This window comes from Stegostoma tigrinum, chromosome 8 (assembly GCF_030684315.1).
Source record: "Stegostoma tigrinum isolate sSteTig4 chromosome 8, sSteTig4.hap1, whole genome shotgun sequence".
NCBI classification, from domain to species: Eukaryota; Metazoa; Chordata; class Chondrichthyes; order Orectolobiformes; family Stegostomatidae; genus Stegostoma; species Stegostoma tigrinum.
In genome coordinates, this window is record NC_081361.1 from 68,961,463 (window position 1) to 68,984,086 (window position 22,624).

General features: G+C 40.7%; 1 protein-coding gene across 1 annotated transcript in view; it reads right to left on the reverse strand.

The window, feature by feature from the left end:
* Positions 1-22,624, reverse strand: part of tesk2 (testis associated actin remodelling kinase 2) — an 84,487-nt gene that overhangs the window by 27,834 nt on the left and 34,029 nt on the right. The window contains exons 4-7 of the mRNA XM_048539099.2: positions 20,010-20,058; positions 13,947-14,093; positions 5,804-5,883; positions 1,008-1,092 (exon numbers count right to left, since the gene is read on the reverse strand). Coding sequence (XP_048395056.1) covers positions 1,008-1,092; positions 5,804-5,883; positions 13,947-14,093; positions 20,010-20,058 — 361 coding nt within the window. The remainder of the gene's footprint in view (positions 1-1,007; positions 1,093-5,803; positions 5,884-13,946; positions 14,094-20,009; positions 20,059-22,624) is intronic.

The following is a 22,624-nucleotide window of genomic DNA, read 5'->3' on the forward strand; positions in this document are numbered from 1 at the left end:
AAAGACAATCCAAAAAGCACCCCTTGACATTCAATGGTGTTACCATCACTGAATCTCACACTAATCAACATCCTGGCGTTACCACTGACCAAAAAAACGAATTAGACTCACCAAATAAGTAGCAGCAAGAGTAGGTCAGAGACAAGGAATACAAAAGTAATTCAACTCCTGACTGCCAAAAGGCAGTCTGCCATCAACAAGCCACAAATCAGGAGTATAATGGAATAATCCCCACATACCTGGATGAGTGCAGCTCCAAAGAAACTCAAGAAGCTAGACTCCAACTAGGAAAAAGCAGCATGCTTAACTGGCACCACACCTACAAACATTCACTCCCTCCAACACCAACACGCAGCAGTACCAGCAATGTGTACTATCTACAAAGTGCAATGCAAAAATTCACTAATGATCCTCAGTTCAGTACTTTCCAAACTCAACAGCACTTCCATCCAGAAGGACAAGGGTAACACATACATGGGAAAACCACAATCTGCAAGTTCACCACACTGATGTGGAAATATCACCATATTACTCAGGTATGCATTTTATCAAGTCCAACAAAACAAAGCACTGTTAATTAGTGAATGGTACCCTCAATGTGCTTCATTGTGCCTGGAATTTGGCAAACAACATATCTCTGACTACGTGAGAACTGAAGGTTGCCTATTCCAACTGCTGTTGAGAACCAATAGTGCCCGACAAGATATATAAAATGGCGAAAATGACACTCGATGGTCAATATGGCATATTTGGATGGGCTCTGGAGGAAGCAAAGTACCATAGCTAGAATGACTATCTGAAATGCAACTTCACTGATTAGCTTTGATGCTTTATTTTTAAGTACAACAAACATTTTCTATTATATAGTAGCTTCACAGTAGTTCTTTCTAACAAATAAAGCCAAATTCGAGTGAAATACATAGAAATAAACCTTTGAAATCGATTCTCTACTAAGTTTTACTTTGCAAACAGTGATGTTTGCTCCCAATCCAAGACAGAACATTTACCTTTTCATTATAACGTTCACTATGAAGTACCTCTGGAGCCATCCAAAAGGGTGATCCAACCACTGACAACTTTTCTACATTTGTGCTGAAATTTAAAAAAGAAAGATAAATAACATGCTTTGCATAATTTACTTAATATGCTTTCTTTCACACAGCATTAAAGATGTTGATCTTCAGTATATGATAATATTTGCATAAGAATGATTTGTAATGGGACCACTTCCTTAATCACTTTTCTCCCCCCAGTAAATTATGACCTAGGTGAACAAAGACAACCAGCATCCCCACAAACTATCCAGTAGGCCTATCTTAATCACAAAAGGTTGATACCCAGGGAAGAGAGTGGCCAAAGACAAAAAATAAGTCTCATAAATGGAGGCCAAAGACAAAACCATCTGCGTCTTCAGTGACAAGGATTGTATGACTCTACCACTTATGCTTTTAGTACAATTCAAATGGGATGGCATAATTAGATGTTAGAAGAAGAGAAGAAAGAGGAAGAGTAGGCTCAAACAGCTTGTCAAGCTTATTCTGCCATTCAATGACTGATCTTCAACTTCAACACCACCCTCCTGTCCACTCTCATAGCCCTCATTGCCTGAAACACCAAAAATCTATCGATCTCTGACTAAAATGCACTCAGCAATGGAACATCTACAATCCTGTGGATGGAGAATTCCAAAGACTTTGGATGGAGTAACTTCTCCTCATTTCAATCTTCAAATGATTCTTCCCTTACCTTAAGGTTGCAGCTCCTGTATTTCAGAATCTTAATCAGCATCAACAATTTTTAACTGTCAAATTTCTTCAGAATCTTAGCATATTTGAAGAGATTACTTTTCATTCCTCTAACCTCCAGAGGATCTAGATCCAATCTGCTTAACCCAGCAAGCAACTTTGCATACTTTTGCTGTACCACCTTCACTGGAAACCAAAACAAGACACACCACCACAAACACACACACCAAAATCTTGTTCAGCTGTAACATGATTTGTTTTTACTCCTATATTCCAAACCCTTCTCAATTAAAGCCAACATGCCATCTGTCTTTCTAATTGCTGCACTAACTGCGCATTAACTTTCAACATTTCCTTGTTTGAGAACACCCAAGCCTCTTTGAGTATCAACATGGAGAAGTTCCCCACCTTATCAAACATATTCAGTTTATTTATTTTTATAGCCAAGTGAATAACTGCACACTTTCCTATGTTATAGTCAAGTGGGTAGGAATGTTCGTCTTTGCTTAGTATATCCTCTAATGACATCAAGATTGTAGACCAAAACATTTGTATCAAATCACCAAAGTGATTTATACTTTTTAAGCTTTCATTTCGTGCCGTAATGCAGGTTGAAATCCACACAAGCAAAATAACTTAACCGTGCTGAGCTATGTAATAGCAAAGCATATGGCAACAGCAACATTTTGCAAACTATTTTCCAATGCTGTGCAAACTATATTCCATTTTACTTCATCACCAATTAGCGATGGTACAAAAGAGTGGCCTTGCCAGAAACACACACATTCCAGCAGTCCTCCTTTATCTCCACTTACTGAATCAACAATGTGACATTTCTAATAGCCATACAACACAGACGTCCATCGTCACAGTGCACCATTCCTCCTCAAACTCAACTGTTAAACGTACAGTATTTTTTATTAAAACAATTAAATGATTCTTGACTGTCAGTCAAGCAGTATTTGACCAACTGTATCTCCAAAACTTTTAAAACCAATAAACAAAGCAAATGAAAAATAAAAACAATTCTCTACAATGCATCGACAATTTTTCTACTGGCTTTGTTCATAGCAATATTCTGGAGATTTATCTTTAATTGCTTCAGGGTAATTCTGGAGGGGTGGCAATCCTAGTGAGCATTTGGTAACTCAAAAGTTGGATAACTCAACTTACATCATTTGTGAACCTTTCTTTACCATATATCCAGCATCTGTTAATTGTCTCTTCTATTCCTTTGCTCCTTGACCCCACACCTCACTGCAAATCTTCAATCTTCAAAAAATGACATACATTCTTTGAGACAGAACAGAACTAGCTATTGAAAAATTTAAACAACGTTTGCCATAAGAGATGACATTGGTTTATCAGTTGAGCCTGGGTGTCAATGATAAAGTCTTTGTCAGTAATATCTGTTCCAGGATCAGGCTCTAGAGCTCCTTTGGAGTTGACTCCTATTTGTTGGATTCACCAGTTTACAGAAGGCAACAGAAATTTCGATTAAGATAAAAACAAAACATTGTATTTATGAAGCCAGGACAAAAACTGAATTTAGCAGGAATGAAACCAGTCAGGGCTTATGCTCAGTTGCTCTGTCTGTCTGTGTCCCTGAGCCTGCCGAACCCTGGCTCTGCTGCCTAAAACTCCCCCAACATCATTTCTCCCAAACCCTTGGGTTGGCAAACACAGCTCCCTAGTCTATAGACTTCGATACTCTCCCATGAGGCCTGGTAGCAGTGTGTACTGTCTACAAGATACACTGCAGAAATTCACCAAAGATCCTCAGATGGCACCTTCCAAACCAATGACCACTTCCATCTAGGAAGACAAGGGCAGCAGATAAAAGGAGAACACCACAATTTTCAAGCTCCCCACCAAGTCATTCGCCATCCTAACCTAGAAATATACCATCATTCCTTCACTGTCACTGGATCAAAATCCTGGAATTTCCTCCCTAACAGCATTGTGGGTCAACCCACAGGAGATGGACTGCAGCAGCTCAAGGAGGCAGCTCACTACTACCTTCTCAAGGGCATCTCGGGACAGAAAACAAATGCTGGCCAGCCAGCGATCCCCAGATGACACAAATGAATAAATTAAAACAAAAACTGTTAACTTAATTTGATGCAAGTGTAAAGATGTCCATTTTTCTTAAGTGCATGAAACAATTGCTGTTTGTAATGTGACAAATTGCACTTAAATACTCTGGCTACATGAGCAGGCCTGAGCCTAATTACTGCAAAGTCACCTGTCCAATATATGATGGAATATTCAACACTTGTTTGTTTTAGAGCAGCTGCAAAAACTCTCAAGCAAGTCAGCACCATCCATTACAGATCAGCCCAGACAATGGCATTTCATCCACGATATTACACATTCACTCCCTCCACCAGTAATATAACAAGGCCATGTGTTTACAACCTACATGATACAATGCAGCAGCTTGCCAAGGATCCTACAATGGAACCTCCAAAACCTGCAATCTCTGCTACACAGAAGAACACAGACATCAGGTATATGGGAAAACCACCACTTTTGGGTAAGAGAGACAGTGAGAACTGCAGATGCTGGAGAATCTGAGCTAACAAAGTTTGGAGCTGGATGAACACAGCAGGCCAAGCAGTTCCAACATGCCATTTTTGTGCCCAAATCACTAGTTCAAAATCCTGGGAGACTAACAGCATCATGGGCATGCCTTCACAATCTGGACTTCAGCAGTTCGAAAAAATGATTCACATGAGCAATTAAGAATTGGCAGAATTCCCAATCATTCAAATGTAATTAAATATTCAAACATTGTTCAATATTTTTTCCATAGCTATACTTATACTGTGTGTTATGTTGATGAGCATGAACAAAAATAAAAGTAGGCCACTGGGCCTCGCTAGCCTGCTCTGACATTTAATAGCATCAGAGCTTATCTGATTGCAGCCTCAAATTCACATTCCTCCTTACCGTCAATAATATTCAACTCCCTACTACCTTTTCCTTTAAAGTATTCAACAACCCCACCTCCACCACTCTCTGGGGAAAGAGTTCAAGACTCTCAGCCTTACAGAAAATAATTCCTCCTCATCCCCATCTTAAAACGTGAGACACCTAGTTTTTAAAATTTGACCCCCGCTAATCGCTTGAACACAAGAAACATCCTTTCATTATCCATCCTGTCAAGTTCTCATGATCTTAAATGCTTCAATGGGCTTACCCCTCACCTTTCTAAACTTCTACAGGTCAACTGATCAATGTTTCATCCTAAGTTAACCTTCCTATCTTGGCTAGGAGTCAAGTGAACCTTCTCTGAACTGTAAAACATTTATGTTCTTCCTTAAATAAGACAACCAAAACTATACACCATAATCTACAGATGGCCTCAACAACATTCTACTCAACTGTAGCAACATATCCTTTTTATTATTTCATTCACCATACAATAAACAACATTCCATTTAACTTGGGTACTTGTACACGAACACGGTGATTCATGCACCAATACACCTAATTCTTTCAGAGTTCTGTAGTTTCTTTCCACTAAATATACTGCCTTAACTTTCTTCATGCTAAAGTTCACACACCTTGCATTAGACTCCACCTACCAATTTTTGGGCACCCACTGAACCTATTTATAGCCTCTTTGCAGACTCCTGATGTCCTTTTGACAACTTATTGTCCAATCTAAACGGACATAGTGCACCACATGGGTTTTGATAACAATCCAGTAAATTCATTTGAATTATTCATGTAGCAAATAGATTAATCCCAGATACATTAATACAATTCTCCCAACTGTCGTGGTGGTGTTTGAACCAGTGTGCCTCAGCATTCGTCAGTGCCTTTGGATAATAGTCTGTTGATATGGCCATAAATCACAACACATGCCTTTAAATGGGAATAACATCCATTCATACTCAAAATGATAGTACTTAAAAACGTGATTAAATACCTCAAGTGTCAAGAGATGCAAATTTCTACTGATTGCTGGCGCAACTGTGAGAAACCAGCAGTTATAATTCTGTTACCCAAGTTGAAAATTACATTTAAAAGGGAAAAGATTGTTTACTTACTTATCAGGGATTTTCTCTGCCAGTCCAAAGTCACCCAAAACTCCTGTGTACCCATTCTCTTCCATTTTAATTAAACAGTTCTGTGGGAGATAAAAGCAGAATTGATTACACAAGAAATAACAATTACTTCATGCCTTTATGTCATGGAAACTGCTAGCTGTGGAAAAGTGCAAGTCTGAATTTAGAAAATTGCACCTTTGATATTTTTCTTTTCTATTTGTTCACTTGATGAAGGCATTACTGGCAAGGATGACAGATTTCCTTCTCTGAAAGAACAGATTATTAACTTAAATTTTCCCTCAGTGTCATATTGAATTCAAACTCATGTCCTTTGAACATTAGCATAAAATTTAGGATAACCAGCTGCCTCCTTTAAATTAACACAAGTGACAAAGGATGGATTTCATTAGAGATAATTTAAAATTCAGATTAAGAGCTCTTCAACTTGGTGGCCACTGATTCAGATGTGTGTTCTAAATTCCACCTACAGCAATGAAGCTACAACCAATTATTCTTTGGGGACACGAAAAAAGTCACTTTCCACTGTGTACAGTATAGAATTGCTGAAGTCTGAATCAATTCCCACCAAGGTGGGTGCATTCTTAATTTTAACTGAAAGCAATCTTTGATGAAAGCAGATATAACAGGAACTGCCGAAGCTGGAGAATCTGAGATAACAAGGTGCAGAGCTGGATGAACACAGCAGGCCAAGCAGCAGAAGGCTGACATTTCGGGTCTGGGTCCTTCTTTAGAAATTCTGAAGAAGTTTCTGAATACATTTCTGAAGAAGGGTCCAGACCCAAAATGTCAGCTTTCCTGCTCCTCTGAAGCTGCTTGGCCCGCTGTGTTCATCCAGCTCCACACCTTATTTATCTTTAATGAAAGCAGTCCTTTTGTTGAAGCACATGCTTATTTTATGAAGTTCCGTTTGCCAAACACATCTCAAGTAAGGATGTCATGATTTAACGACCTGTTCCAGGTTCTGTCACGAAATGGGTTGGCTATGCTGAAACCAACCTTTTTTCAATCGTTCATAGTCTTCATTAGCTATCGAGATTCTTCCTTTTCCCGGCTTACTATCAACAATCCCTTTGTCTAATTAACTCTTTTCCCCCCCTCTCTCTTCTGGCTCCGTTTCCACCCATCTGGTCACACTTTTTGCCTGAACCCTCATCATTAGCATAAATACCACGTTTCCTAGCTACTTTTAGCAATGTAAAAGAGTCACTGAACTCAAGTTTGTTAACTCAGATTTCTCTCCGCAGATACTGCCAGACATGCTCAGTTTTTCGAGCAATTTGTTTGTTTCAGATCTCCAGTATCCACAGTTGTTTTATATCTGAAACAAAAACAGAAGTTGATAGAAAAACTCAGCAGTATCTGTGAAGGAAAAAACAAAGTTAGCATTTCAGGTCCAGTGACCGTTCCTGAAAACTGACGGTACCTAAGAAAACGTCATTTTATTAGCAAAAGATAGGAAGGGGATGGGTAGAGAGTAAATGATAGGATAAAGGATAGGGTCCAAAGAGAGAGAAGAGCAGAGAAAAGAGAGAGTGTGTGAGAGACAGAAGAGTATTTGGACAGACAAAGGAGTTGATAATGATCAGCCCAGGAGGGCGAATAGCTGATAAATGGGGACTGTTAGTGACTAACAATGGGTAATGTGTACTGCCAGGCTATGTTGATAACAAGGCCTGGTGTGTGGGGTAGGGGGCTGGGACATGGGAGACTCGATACTGAGTCCAGAGGGTCCCCAAGGAGAAAATGAGGTGTTGCTCTTCCAGCTTGCGCGGAGCTTCACTGGAACACTGCAGCAAGCCTGAGAGACATGGTGGCCCGGGACAGGGCGATGTGTTGACTTGGCAGACAATTTGAAGGTCTTTTCTGTGATCAGAATGTAGATGCTCTGCACAGCGGACACCCAGTCTATGCTTCATTTCCCCAACGGAGAGGAGACCACATTATGAGCAGCGAATGCAGTGGACCAGATTCTGGGAGGTGCAGGTGAAGTGCTGCTTCACCTGGAAGGTATATTTGGGCCCATGGATAGTGAGGAGAGGGGTGATAATGGGCAGATGTTACACCTTCACCGGTTGCAGGGGAAAGTAGTGTGGGGGGGGGGGGGGCACAGTCCTTGGATGTGAAGGAAGAGTGGAGCAATGTGTCGCAGAGGGAACAGTCCCTGCGGAAGGTGGACAAGGGAGAAGAGGGGAATGCGAGTCTGGTGGTGGCAGAAATGGTGTCTGGATGTGGATGCTGGTGCGATGCTAAGTACGAACAAGAGGAACCTTATCACTGTTGTGGGAGGAAAGAGAAGCGATGAGGGCAGAAGTGCGGAAGATGGGTCAGACCTGGTTGACGGCCCTGTCAACAATGGTACTGGGGAATCCTCGGCTGAGGAAGGTGGGGGGGATTTTGGAGGCTCGCTTGTCGAAGTTGGTCTCATCTTAACATTCTTACCTCACAACTGCCACCCTTACCTCTTGTCTTCCCTCTCTTTAGGCTCTATCCTTTATCCTATCATTTACTCCCTACCCCATATCCCTCCCTATCTTCTGCATATAAACCAACGCTTCCCTAGCTACCATCAGTTCTGAGGAACAGTCACCAGGCCTCAAACATTAACTCTGATCTTTTCTTCACAGATGCTGCCAGACCTGCTGAGCTTTACAGCAACTTCTGTTTATGTACCTGATTTACAGCATCCACAGTTCTTTTGGTTTTTGTTTTACAGTTGGGCTACGTGCTTTAGACCATCTTCCTGTCATACAATGAGAACCTCAAACCTAAGCCAATGAAAAAACTGCTATGATTATGAATAATGAACACTCGCTGAATAAACAGTACATGGAGGACACCATTTAGATACAAAATTTATTTAGGAGGTAGTGTCATAATTCCAGTTCATCCACACAAATATGTCATGCATAGTAAAAGACACTACATGTTCACTTCACAAGGAGCAAAAACCCATCTGGTTCACTCATGTTCTTTAGGGAAGGCAATCTGCCATCCTGAAGGAGGGTCTAGGCCCAAAATGTCAGCTTTCCTGCTCCTCTGATGCTGCTTGGCCTGGTGTTCGTCCAGCTCTACACCTTGTTATCATAGATTCTCCAGCATCTGCAGTTCCTACTATCTCTGAAACAAATCTGCCATCCTTACCTGATTTAGCCTCCATGTGACTCCAGGCGCACAGCAATGTGATTAACTTGTAACTGCTCTCTGAAATGCTCTAGCAATATATTCTGCTGAAGGAAAATAAACCATGCGCAACGACCATCATCTTTTCCAGTGATGCCCCCATCCCATGAAAGAATTAAGGGCATATGCAGCATATTTTGAGCAAGCGAAAGGGAGGTTAGAATAAGATCACAGGGGAGGTTAGAAGAAAAATCATAGCAGAGGTTTATGAGAAGGTGGAGGGTATAAGTAATCAAATGAAAAAAGATCACTAGTGTAAGGCCAAAAGCAGCATCATTAGGACAAGCTTTTTTCAAAAGGTGTCTGGAGGAGGTCTGAATGATGAAACATGAACATCAGCCCTTGGAAAGGTAGAACAGAAAAATTAAAACCAAAATCAAGAGAAAGGAAACAAAACAAGGCACAGGCTACAAAGTGAAACTGTTGAACTTAACAGAGCCCAGAAAATCTGAAAATTCCTAAGAGCTGCTGTTCCTTCAGCTTTTGCAAGGATTGTGGAAAAATCTTCATAATATCAAGACAATCATTTTGTTTGTTTTTTGGAATCAAGACTCTAAACTGAGGCATACTACCACTGAACTTAATTCTTTGTGTTATCCCTAATTAGGGAATGAAACGTCAAGAGTTCTTTCTACACAACTATTGAATGACATTCTGATTGTTAGTCAGAAGACTTTTCTTCAGGAAACTTGCAAGAGGACGTACAGCTTCATTGCACATTATGTCAACAGGATCCCTCTGAACAGTGATTCATATAGTACACAAAAGCTTAATAAAACAAAATGATTTCTGCCATTCTGCAAAGGAATAACACAAAGAAGTAAATATTATGAAATCTACAATCTAACTTAGCTTTGCATTGAATCTTATTTCCGAAAGAAAATACAATTGCCTTGCCAATCACAGAATCCCCAGAGTGTGGAAGCAAGCCATTCAGCCTATCGAGTCCATACTGCCCCTCTGAAGAGCATCCCACCCAGACCTGACCCATACACTATCCTTGTAACCCTGGATTTCTGATCACCAATCCACCTAACCTACACATCACTGGACATTATGGGCAATTTAGCAAATCTTTGCACCGTGGAGGAAATCAGACCACCCGGAGGAAACCCATGTAGACACTGGCAGAATGTGCAAACTCCAGACAGAAAATTGCCTGAGGCTGGAATCAAACCAGTGTCCCTGGCACTGTGAAGCAGCAGCACTAACTACTGAGCCACCATGCTGCCCTAATAAGGTATTTGCACAATCCAAGTAAAAAGGTTGTGCCTTGTATAAGTAAATTAATTTGACATCCATTTTCAATGGCAAAAAGATATCAAGACAAGATTTTGGCAAATAGAGACATTCAGCACAGAAGCAGTCCCTGAGGTCCAACTTATGCCAACCTGGTATGCTAAACTAAAACTAATCCCAATTGCTTGCATTTGGTCCACATCCCTCTAAACCTTTCTTATTCATGTACCTGTCCAAATGTCTTTTGAATGTTGTAACAGTACCTGCATCTACCACTTCCAATAGCAGTTCATTCCACATATGACTGATGTGAAAAAGTTGCCCCTGAAATCCCTTTCAAATCTTGACCCTTTCACCTTAAAAAGGATCATTCCTTAGGCCTCAGTTATTTACGACCTGCATTAATGACTTTGAGGAGGGGGAGAAAGGCAATGAGTCCAAATTGGCTGATGATACAAAAATAATGGGAGGCATGCTGTGCTGAGGACCAAAGGAATCTGAAAGATAGAGACAGATTGAGTGAGTGAGCAAGCAAAAGCTTAGCAGATGTAATATAATGTAGTCATGCACTTGGTAGGGAAAAAAAAATCAAAAGGCAGACTATTGCTTAAAAAGAGAGATTCCAAAAATAAGGACAGCACAGGATCTGGGGATTCTCAAGCACGAAACAATTGTTAGCATGCAGGTGGCAAGTAATTAAGAAAATATAATTTGGCCTTCATTGCTAGGAGGCTCAAGTTTAAAAACAGGAAAGTCTTGTTAAAATTATAGGGGGTGTTTATTACATCCTTAAAATACCGAACATACGTTTGTTAAAGTTTTCATTTCATGTAGCGACATTTATTCTGCCTGATTACATCATAGTTTTGTAAAAATATTCTACTGCTGCCCCTTTAATTATGGATTCTAGCATCATTCCAATGACAGACATTAGGTTAACAGGTCTACAGTTTCCAGGGATCTGTCATCCTTCTCTCAGCAGAGGTGTTATCGATGCAATTGTCAAATCAGGAGGGACCTTACCAGAATTTCAGAAATTTTAAAGATTACAATCAAAGCATCTATAATCTCTGCAGCTACTTTAAGATTATCAAGTCAAAGAGACTTGCCAGCCTGAAGCCCCATTGTATTCCCAAGTACTTTTTTTAAGTGATTATTTGCATTTGTTTTTTCTTTAAAGTTTCAATTATTCTTGGACGTTTGTTGGGCGTTTTAGAAGGAAGAGTTTTTTTCAAAGCAGTTTCCTCATTTCAAGTAATCCACAGTTTCACTCTCTGAAATGTAGCCAGATGGACCAGTCAAAATGGCAGAATCAGACAATACACTAATACTTCGCCACATTTGCTCCATCCTTGCCTCTTTGAGCTGTCTATCTTCTTTCCACCTATCTTCTCCTCTATCCATCTTTTATCCACCTCCCTCTCTCTCCCTATTTATTTCACAACCCCTTCCTCTTCCCCCATTTCTGAAGGAGGGTTTAGGCCCGTTACATCAGCCTTCCTGTTCCTCTGATGCTGCTTGGCCTGCTGTGTTCATCTAGCTCTACGCCTTGTTATCTCAGATTCTCCGGCATCTGCAGTTCCTACTATCTCTGAAACGGGAAATATTAAGCGGTTTTCAAAACAAAGTGATACCTCACACTCTAATCTGGAAAGCCTACCTGACTCACATGGCCCCGACACTTTCAGAAATGAAGGACCAAAGACCATCCCACCATCTGTATAGCACTGCCTGACTGATCAGACGCAATCAGGGTAATCAATTCCTGATCATTGGGAAGATCTTCAAATCCCAAAAAGAGGAGCAGAAGCTTCCAAGGATAAGAATCACCACGACAGCACCCTTGAGTACAGGAACTCAAGACCAATCACTGTAAGAAGGAGCGTCCCCGAGACCACCGGGAGAGGAAGACCAGATGCCCATCACCATATGGATCAATGCCAAAGTCTGGTGTGGTGGTGTTTGATCATTCCAATTTAAGCTAAAGTACAAGATACTGACTTAGATTAACAGTATTGTCAGATGTATCTTATTAATGGTTAGTCTGTAGCATAATTGTTAACATACTATTAATTGTGTTACAGTCAATAAAGATCATTTCCTGTAACTATTAAGAGTCGACTCAATTCTTTGAGGGATATATGAGCTAAACACACCATGTGGCTAGTGCAACAGAAGGACCCGTGCTCACTTTAGCTACTCTTTTCCTTTTTATAAACTTGTAGAAGCTACTACAGTCCACTTTAATATGTCTTGTTGGTTTTCCTTTAATCCAGTTCCTCCTTTAAGTTATCAATTCTTTGTTTCTAAAATATTCTCATGTTCTGCCCCACCATTAACCTTCATAGCACTGCATGCTTTGTCTTTCAATTTGATCCCATCCTTACCTTCTTTAGTTAGCCAAAGTTTTTTTTTCTTTATTCATTCACGGGATAAGGGCATCGCTGGCGAGGCAGCATTTATAGCCCATCCCTAATTGCCCAGACGGCAGTTAAGAGGCAACCACATTACTGTTGATCTGAAGTCACGTGTAGACCAGACCAGTACTGATAGCAGTTTCCTTCCCTAAAGGACATTAGTGACCAGTTGGGTTTTTCCAACAATCAGCAATAGATTCATGGTCATCATTAAACTCTGAATTCCAGATATTTGTTGAAATCAAATCCCACCATCTGCCATGGCAGGATTTGAACCCTGGTCCCCAGAACATTATCTGGTCTCTGGGTTAACAGTCCAGCATTAGGCCATTGCCTCCCCTCTTGTTTATCCTTCAGTAGTGTTCCTTCGTCAATGGAAGATACCTTTACTGAAAGTTAAGAAATATCTCCTTAAATGTCTGATGCTGCAACACCATGGTCTGATCTTTTAACTTTTTCTCCCCATTTCATTTTAACCAGCTCTATCTTCATTGCCTTGTAACTGTCCTTAGTTAAGTTTAAGATATTAGTAACAGACTCACTTCTCACACACAAATTGAATGAGAAATTCTGTCATGCTATGTTCACTGTTAATCCTTTCTCATTACATAATACTGGGTCAAAATCATCTAGCTCAATAGTTTCCAGTAGCATTATTTCAAGAAACTGTGCCAAATACACTATCTACTCATCCTTTAGGCAACTGGTGCCAATTCAATTTGCCCAGGTGATGCAAGATTCAAGTCACCAACAATTATTGCAGCACTTTTCATGAAAGCCCCATCATTCCTTAATGTATACTCTGTCCTGTAGGGGAATTGTTGGGGGCCCTGTAAATTATAATAGTGTACCACAACAATACATAAAACTCAATGTTATAGAATGACTGCAATTTTCTCCAGCTAGAAATCAAATAGTTAGGAGAAGGCTCACGAGGGGAGATTGCAAAAGTTAGAGAAACAGCAAGGCAATAGTGCAGGCCAATGGTATCCAATTTTATTTAATGTATAGTACCATACATTTCCAACTTAATGAAGATACCTGTGTACTAAATGCCAGGACACATACGCCCCAAGATCAAGTATGATTTCATCAACATGTGCTTAAATTGTGCATGCTACGCTTGGCAAAAAGGTACTTCCTATGAACTGATTCCACTCCATTAGTTATTATTTTGAAATCGTCTTAATAAGTGTTAGTTAAGTGTTTCCCAAGTAAAATAACTGAATTAACATCTTAAGGATAAATAGCAATTTTTAAAAAATTTCTCCCTCCATATACCGAACCTTAGAAGTCAAGTCCCGATGAAAGACACCCTTTGAGTGCAGGTAGCTGAGTCCACAGGCAAGGTCATATGCTATTTTGACTCGGACGTGCCATGAAAGATGATCACTGCTGTCCAACAACTGTTCGAGGTTACCTCTATTCATATACTGAAAATAAAGCACATGGGACAGGAAATCATCATCTGAAGTGATCACACGCTGGGCTCACTTCCATCTATCAAACTTCTAAGTCCAAAATACTATTAAACTGAACAGTATTCAACAAAAAGCTAAATTTCACCACTAGAGTAAATCTTGTATAACTAATATAATTATTTCTACCATTCGCTCTCAGTAAGCTACCACCAAAATTGCAAACCCACCACTTCAATTGGTTATTAAAATATGCACAAGAGCATCATGGGACAAGACAGTCTTGTGCAACATTTCATAACTTCCAACTCTCCAAATGCATCCACATAAATGCCTGGGCTGAGATTAGATGAAAACCAAATTCAATTAGACAACAGCAGATAGAGCCTTTCCATAGGCATCCGCAGAATAAGACAGCCGTTTACACAGCTAAGAATATATAGTGACTGTGGCAAAGTCACATGGGTCCAGTACAATACTAATTTGGCTGAAATAAGAAAACAGTTGTATAGGGCTGGTAACATTAAAATGTGAATTATAATGGGAATATATCTTGTAACACTGAAGGTCACACGTCAATCATGCTTTTATGGTTTTGTTTTAAATAATGCATTATGAAGCTTCTGTCTCTTTATTTCAAAGAGCTGAAATCAGTTTTTAACCTTTCCAAGGGAATTTATTTTTCTGAAATTTGATTCTTGGCACTGGTGGGTTGAATCTTAGATGCCCCAAACCAGCCAGAAATCCTGTCAAGCATGCTAAATTAAAATATGAATTAACTAAGAACAAACTGACACTCCAGGTGGAGGAGATGCTGAAAAGGAATGCAAAAACAGATGAATTATAAAACTGTGCCCTGAAATCAAGGAACATCAAGTACACATTTGCTCAGTGTTGCAATCCAATCAGGTATTTTTTTTCATTCACTCATGGAATGCGGGTCACTGCTGGCTGAGCCAGCATTTATTCCTATCCCATGTTGATTTTAAGGTGGTGGTGGTGAGCTGCCTTTTTCAGCTGCTGCTGTAGGCCTACCCAGAATGCCATTTGTTCGGGAATTCCAAGATTTTGACCCAATGACAGTTAAGGAAAGGTGATATATTTTCAAGTTAGGATGGCAAGTGGCTTGAAGGGGGAGCCTGCAGTTTAGGGTGCTCCCATGTATCTGCTTTCCTTGTACATGTAATTCATGACGGGTTCAACATCTTCGGCAGAAATCTGCAGCGCGTCTTGTAGACTGCATACACTGCCTAGAAGCAGAAACAGGCTGTTCACTCAAAACTGTTGAGCCACTTAATTACACCATGACTGATGTGTACCTAACACCATTACGTGCCTTTGCTCCACATCTTTTGTTAACAGAGAAACCCCATTCCTTCCTTTGGCAAAACAGTCTGACTATGTTGTACAATGAAAGCATAATCAGACTTATTTAAACAGCAGAGTCCATCATCTGTAATGCGATCAGATAACGGCTGTATCAAGATCAGAAATGCATCATTAAGGATACTGAATTATATCTGACATAACAGTAGATTAACAGTAATGTGTGCATGAATAGTGACAATGGTGATGCTACTAGACTAGTGATCCAGAGGTCTGAGCAATGCTCCAAGACACAAGTTCGAATTTCATCATTTATAGCTGCGAGAAGTTAAATTATTAAATTAAGCTCATTAAATAAGAGTGAGTTAGCCCCAGTAAAGGCAAAGAAGCCAGTTCACTTGTTCATTAACGACATTTTTCGGGAAAGAATCCTGCCCTCCTTACCCGGTTTAGCTGACATAAAAGTCCGGACCCACAGCAACATGGATGATTTTTAGCTACCTTCTGAAATGACCATGAAACCACATAGGTAAAATCCAATAAGAATAAAACAAAATGGATCGTCTGACATGAAAACAACAAAAACACATCCAGCCCAGATATTCTTGCAGATCAAACATCAGCCTAATACACAATCATACCTTGTAGACAATGTCCCAAACTGTCAGAATGCCCTGTCCAATCAGGAGAAAACAGATTAGAAGGGTGGCACAATGGTACACAATCAGGAGGGTGTGATCCTCAGGGTCTTTAACAGAGACTTCGTACTTAATGAATTCTCATGGGGCATGGTTCGACATCAAATATGGATAACAAATTCTCCTGTTGATTACTACCTATAATCAACTCTCATCATTTTAAAACTGGTGGGTGGCAGAGCTTCTGGAAACAATAATTATTATTTCTAAAATAATCCAGAACAAAATTAATAGTCACTTAGACAAATGTAGATTATCTCAGATAGCCAATGCAGATTTTCTTGATTTAATACTGGCTGCATATGCAGAAATTGCAAAACTGCAGATATCACAAAACTTACGAATATTATAAACAGAGGAGTATAATTATTAGAGTTAAATACAGCATAGACAGAGTGCTAAATCACAGAGATACATGGCAGACGAAATTTAAACGCACATGCATTGATGCATTTTTTAGGAGCAATGAGGAGAGGCAATGACTAAATGGCCATTTTTATTTTCATGGGATTGCAGAAAGAGACAGACCCGGGGCATATTTGCACAAATTGCTGAAAAACAAAAGAAGTGTTGATGAACGTTCATCAAAGACTGATCCAACCTCAAACAGAGTATCCAATTCAGGGCACCTCACTTTAGGAAGGATGTGAAGACTTTAAAGACAGTGCTAAAAAAGAATCAGTTCCATGGATAAACTGGAGGGCTGGGATGTTCTCTTTTAAGAAAGAAGCTTGAGAGAAAATTTGATAAAGATGTTCAAAATCACAAGGGCTCTAGACACAGTAGACAAAGAGAAACATTTTCACTCTTAAGACGTCAAGAAGCAGAGGACATTAATTAAGGTCTGGAGTCAGTGAGGGCTGCAGTTGGTGCAAGCTAGAGTCAATAAGTGTGGAGCTAGAAAAGTTCAGCAGGTCAGACAGCATCCAAGGAGCATGCAAGTCAACATTTCAGGCAGAAACCCTTTGTCAGGACTTCCAAAACGTTGACTTCCCTGCGCCTCAGATGCTGCCTGACCTGCTGTGCTTTTCCAGCTCCACATTTATTGACATTGTTTAAGGTGTTTGACAAAAGAACCAAGACAGAGGGAGGAAAAATATTTTCACATGTGACTAGGATGTGGTGGTGAATTCAATTGTGATTTTCTATACAGATTTGGATATCCATTTGAAGAGAAAGTAAGTATTTGCATGCTTGCAGGAAACAGGACAGATTAACAGTTCTTAAAGCTAGCCAGAAGTCTAAGGATCAAGCAGTTTTCTGTGCTGTGATTCTATAAATCAATAGTCCTTCAAATTAAGCATCACTTAAAAGATGCAAGGAAGATAGCAAGAGTTTCAAACGCCCTTTGCTTGCAGGTTGGGGGGGGGGGGGGGGGGGGGGGGGGGCGGGTAGGGAAAGAGAGAGAGTAGGGGGTGGCAGCTCATCTTCACAATCCATTACCAACACTGGTTCAATAGCATCAAGTCCTACAGAACACATTGGCTGGCAATGCCCCATTTTATCTTAAAACAGCGAGCTCCGAGAGCCCCTGGGGTTTAGTCTCAATACAACATTTTACAAGAGTACCTTGGCCCAGAGGCAAGATTAGTCTATAATCTTCTTGAAAATTCACTTTTGCAGGTGTCAGCTCCTAGTACTAAAAATCCCCTACAAGAGTACCATAACTGCTAAACTGAACTATGCTAAATAATTGGCACGACATTCATCAAACCTTCATGAATGTATAATTCCAACTAAACTAATAGGCAAATCAAAATTTTTATCAAGAGAAACAAAGTGGTTGCTTTGGTAGACAGTTCATCGAAGATGAATGTCTACATGCCATAATCAATCCAGGAGTATCGACAGGAGGAAGAAAATCAAGTATGATTGACAGCATCACATACTGACAATTCACCAAATATTAAGACACCCAGAGCGAAGGAACAGTCCATGATTGTTCACCAATAACAATCTCAGCTTGCTCATCAAGTTGAGCAGAACTGAAAGTAATGGACTATTATTCCCAGACTTTTGGCTAGTATTTTGTCCAAAAGTCTCAAATATCCAAATTTTGTCAAAGCAATTTGCAAATACATTTCAAAACATGGCAGGGAAAATGACAGGTTTTAGTCACACCTAGAAACAGAAAACAGAAATGAACAGGCCATGTAGCCTTTGAGCACACTTTGCCATTCATGATGATCACGACAAATCATCCAACTCAACTGCCTGCTCCCTCTTGTCCTTGATGTCCTTTGATTCTGTTAGACTCCAGCTGCTATGTCCAATGCCTCTGAAATCAAACAGTGATTTGGCCTTGAATGCTTTCTGCAGAAGTGAATTCCACAGGCTGACCACTCTCTGGGTGAACAAATTCTCATTCCAGTCTTAAAATGTTTACCCCTTGAACTTAGATTGTGACACCTGGCCCTGGACTCATTGCCTCCAGGAGCAGAATTCCTGCAGCTACCCTTTAGTCCTGTTAGAATTTTACAGGTTTCTTTGAGATCCTCTTTGTTCTTTTAAATTCCAACTAATGTAACCCTAAACCAATTCAACCTCTCCTCATACATCAATCCCACCAGACAAGATGTCAATCTGATAAACTTTCGCTGCATTCCCTCTACATCAAGAGCATCCTTCCTACCATACGGAGATCAAAACTGCACACAACATTCCAAGTTTGGTGAGCCCTAAGTTCTGAATTATTGCAGCATGACGTCTCTACTCCTGTGCTCAAATCTTCTCACTACGACTACCAACGTACCATTTTCCTTCCTGGCTGCCTGCTGCACCTGCATGCTGACCTTCAGTGACTGGGTTACAAGGACACAGAGGTCTTGTTGCGCATTCAGATAATGATCCGCCTTCCTGTTCTTGCTCCCCAAGTGGATAACATCAAATTTATCCACATTATACCTCATATGCCATGCATTTGGCCATTCACTCAACATGTTTAAATCACATTTAGGCATCCTCCTCACATTTTATCCTCCCACACAGCTGTGTCATCTACAAGTTTTGGTGATATTATATATCCTCATCTAAATCACTGATTTGGTGAAAAGCCTATAATCCCTGCAGTACTCCACTCATCAATGGCTACCATTTGGAAAAAAAGACCTATTTATTCCAACTTTTTGCTTCTTGTTTGCCAGCCTGTTTTCTATCCATTTCAGTACCCCACCCCCAATAACAAGTGCTTTAGTTTTACACGCTAATCTCTTATGTGGAACTCTGCCAAAACTCTTCTGTAAGTCCAAGTAAACTACATTCAATGGCTCCCATTTACACTTTGAAGAATTCCAGTAGATTTGACTTCCCTTCTGTAAAACCATGCTGACTGTATCCAATGTAGCCATCGTTCTTCACAAGATCCAAATGGTCATGCAAAACATCTGCCAAATATTTGGACACAGTTCCATTCTCATGATTCAAACTCATGCATTGCTTATACAATTAAATCAAATATATTTGGATATTTCTGGCTTATCCTAACCGTGAAAATGTGTTTTAAAATATGGTCCATGTTGACAACTAATGCAAATATCAAATAATCATGAATGAGGTTGAGAGAGTTGAAATTTCTTCTTCTCGGGCATAGTGCTCAATTCCCACACCAGGAATTGCTGAAGTTTTAGATGAGTTAGACTTGGAAATGGTCTCTAAAGGACATGAGTGAAACTGTTGAGGTGTGCAGCAATCTAGCTGCTTCAGTTACTTTGCACCAGTTTTTTTACTTCGTTTTATTTCAATTTAATTTTAAATTAAACTTAATTTCAGATTGCATTGGTGTGATACAACCCTTATTTTCGAAGATGTTATTGCAAGACACTGGATTATTAGGCCACTAACTTAGTTGCATTAGTTATATCTCATAATAATGATCAATGCAATATCATGACAAAACTCGGCTACCTACCTCAGTTAAAGCATGCAGTTGGCCTTCATGAACACAAACTCCCATGAATCTGTAAAAGAAAAATGAATTAACAACTTGCCACATGCAAACAATAACAGAATAAGAAAATAACGTGAATTTATAAATTCTATTCAAAGACTAATCATAAACCTTAACGCAAGAGTAAACAATAACTTGGAACAATAAGGCACCTTAAACATGGTTCTAAGAAGAATCATCTTTGCCATTTAATTTGTTCATCACATACAATTTTTCCAGAACTGAAGTCGACTATATTGTTACAATTACGAAATTCAAGAAAATACCTAATACATTTTGTAGGCATGGTGTAACAAGTCTTCTAAACCAGCATATTGTTTAACTCACTGTTTAAACAAAAAAGTTCTTCAATAAATATTCTGAACTCCAAATTCATGGGTGATTAGTAATCAAACGATTCAAAGAGAGGCCCACGTGATCCTATAAAAATGTACTGAGGTGGAAACTGCAGTGAAACAAAAATTTACTGCTGCTATACCAAAGATTATGGGTAATAATGTGCATCAATCTACATTGCTCTGGTCCTTGGATGAAGTAATTTTGAAGCACCATTAATTACAGTTAAAAACCAACACTACCTCTGACATGTTAAACTGTGATTCGTTTGATTATGTTCTAAGCAACAGATGGCTCTGCATTTAAATCTCTTCACTCAGAAGGTGAGATTCCAGTCAATAATGTCCATGTTTTATAGGTAAAGAAATAATGAAGTCACAACAACATTTAGCCGGAACATTTTAAGTTAACATGGAACATTGATATACAAAATGTCTGGACACCATTAATTATGAAAGCTTCAGAAATATCAACAGGCGAGAGAGAGCGAGACAGCGAGACAGCGAGCGCGAGAGAAAGAGAGAGCGCGAGAGATACAGACCAAGAGTAGGCAGACTTGAGATTCGTTCAGAATGGCATCATAGTTGACATAGCCAACAAGTTTCAGGCATACCAAGGAACATCCTCCACCAAGCTGCTGGCCCTCCAGGCCCAGTCAAAGTTTGTCTTGGTGTGCATCCGGGGGAACAACCCAGCGAGTACAAAGTCCTACATCACACAGCTGCTCAGGGTGCACCTCAACAAAAACCACTGCATCGTTGTCCAGACTTAATTTTGTAAAGGCACGCTCCAGAAGGAGACGTGCGACAATCTCAACCCTTCTACAGCCACTTCGAGGGCAGGATGTGGTGGTACAATAAAGGATCTCACAGATAGTGCCCTTCTCACTGTCAGCCAAATGGTGCCTGGATGCTTGTGGGACGTTTTGATAATCAGGCATTACACCAGATGAGAGATAACAAGGTGTACAGCTGGATGAACACAGCAGGCCAAGCAGCAGAGGAGCAGGAAGGCTGACGTTTCGGACATAAACCCTTCATCAGAAATGGGAGAGGGAAAGGGGGGTTCTGAAATAAAGAGAGAGGTGGGGGCGGGGCAGGGGAAGGGAGGCAGATAAAAGGTGGATAGGAGAATAAGAAAGGTGGAGAGGTGACAGACAAGTTAAAGGGGCGGGGATCAAGCCAGTAAAGGTGAGACTAGGTGGAGAGCTAGGGAGGAGATTGGTCAGTCCAGGGAGACACACAGATCAAGGGAGTGGGATAAGGTTAATAGGTAGGAAACGGGGGTGCGGCTTGAGGTGGGAGGAGGGGATAAATGAGAGAAAGAACAGGTTAGGGAGGCGGGGACAAGTTGTGCTGGTTTTGGGATACGGTAGGGGGAGGGGAGATTGTGAAGCTTGTGAAATCCACATTGATACCATTGGGCTGCAGGGTTCCCAAGCAGAATATGAGTTGCTGTTCCTGCAACCTTTGGGTAGCGTCATTGTGGCACTGCAGGAGGCCCAGGGTGGACATGTCGTCTGAGGAATGGGAGGGGGGAATTGCAATGGTTTGCGACTGGGAGTTGCAGCTGTTTATTGCGAACTGAGCGTAGGTGCCCTGTATAGCAGTCCCCAAGCTTCCACTTGGTTTCCCCCATGTAGAGGGAGCCACACCGGGTACAGCGGATGCAGTGTACCACACTGGCTGATGTGCAGGTGAACATTTGCTTGATGTGAAAAGTCTTCATGGGGTCTGGGATAGGGTGAGGGAGGTAGTGTGGGGGCAGGTATAGTACTTTCTGTGGTTGCAGGGAAAAGTGCCGGGTGTGGTGGGGCTGGATGGTAGTGTGCAGCGGACAAGGGATCACAGAGAGAGTGGTCCGTCCAGAAAGCAGACAAAGGTGGGGAGGGAAAAATATCTTTGGTGGTGGGGTCGGATTGCAGATGGCGGAAGTGTCAGAGGATGATGCTTTAGATCCAGAGGGTGGTGAGGTGGTACGTGAGGACGAGGGGGATTCTTTTTTGGTTGTTATTGCAAGGACGGTGTGTGAGGGATGAGTTGGGGGAAATGCAGGAGACACGGTCGAGGACGTTCTCGACCACTGCAGAAGGGGCGTTGCAGTCCTTGAAAACCACAACCGCAGGAAGTGGCCTCCTCTACAACGGGGAAGCCAAGTGGAGGCTTGGGGACCGCTTTGCAGGACACCTACGCTCAGTTCGCAATAAACAACTGCACCTCCCAATTGCGAACTATTTCAAC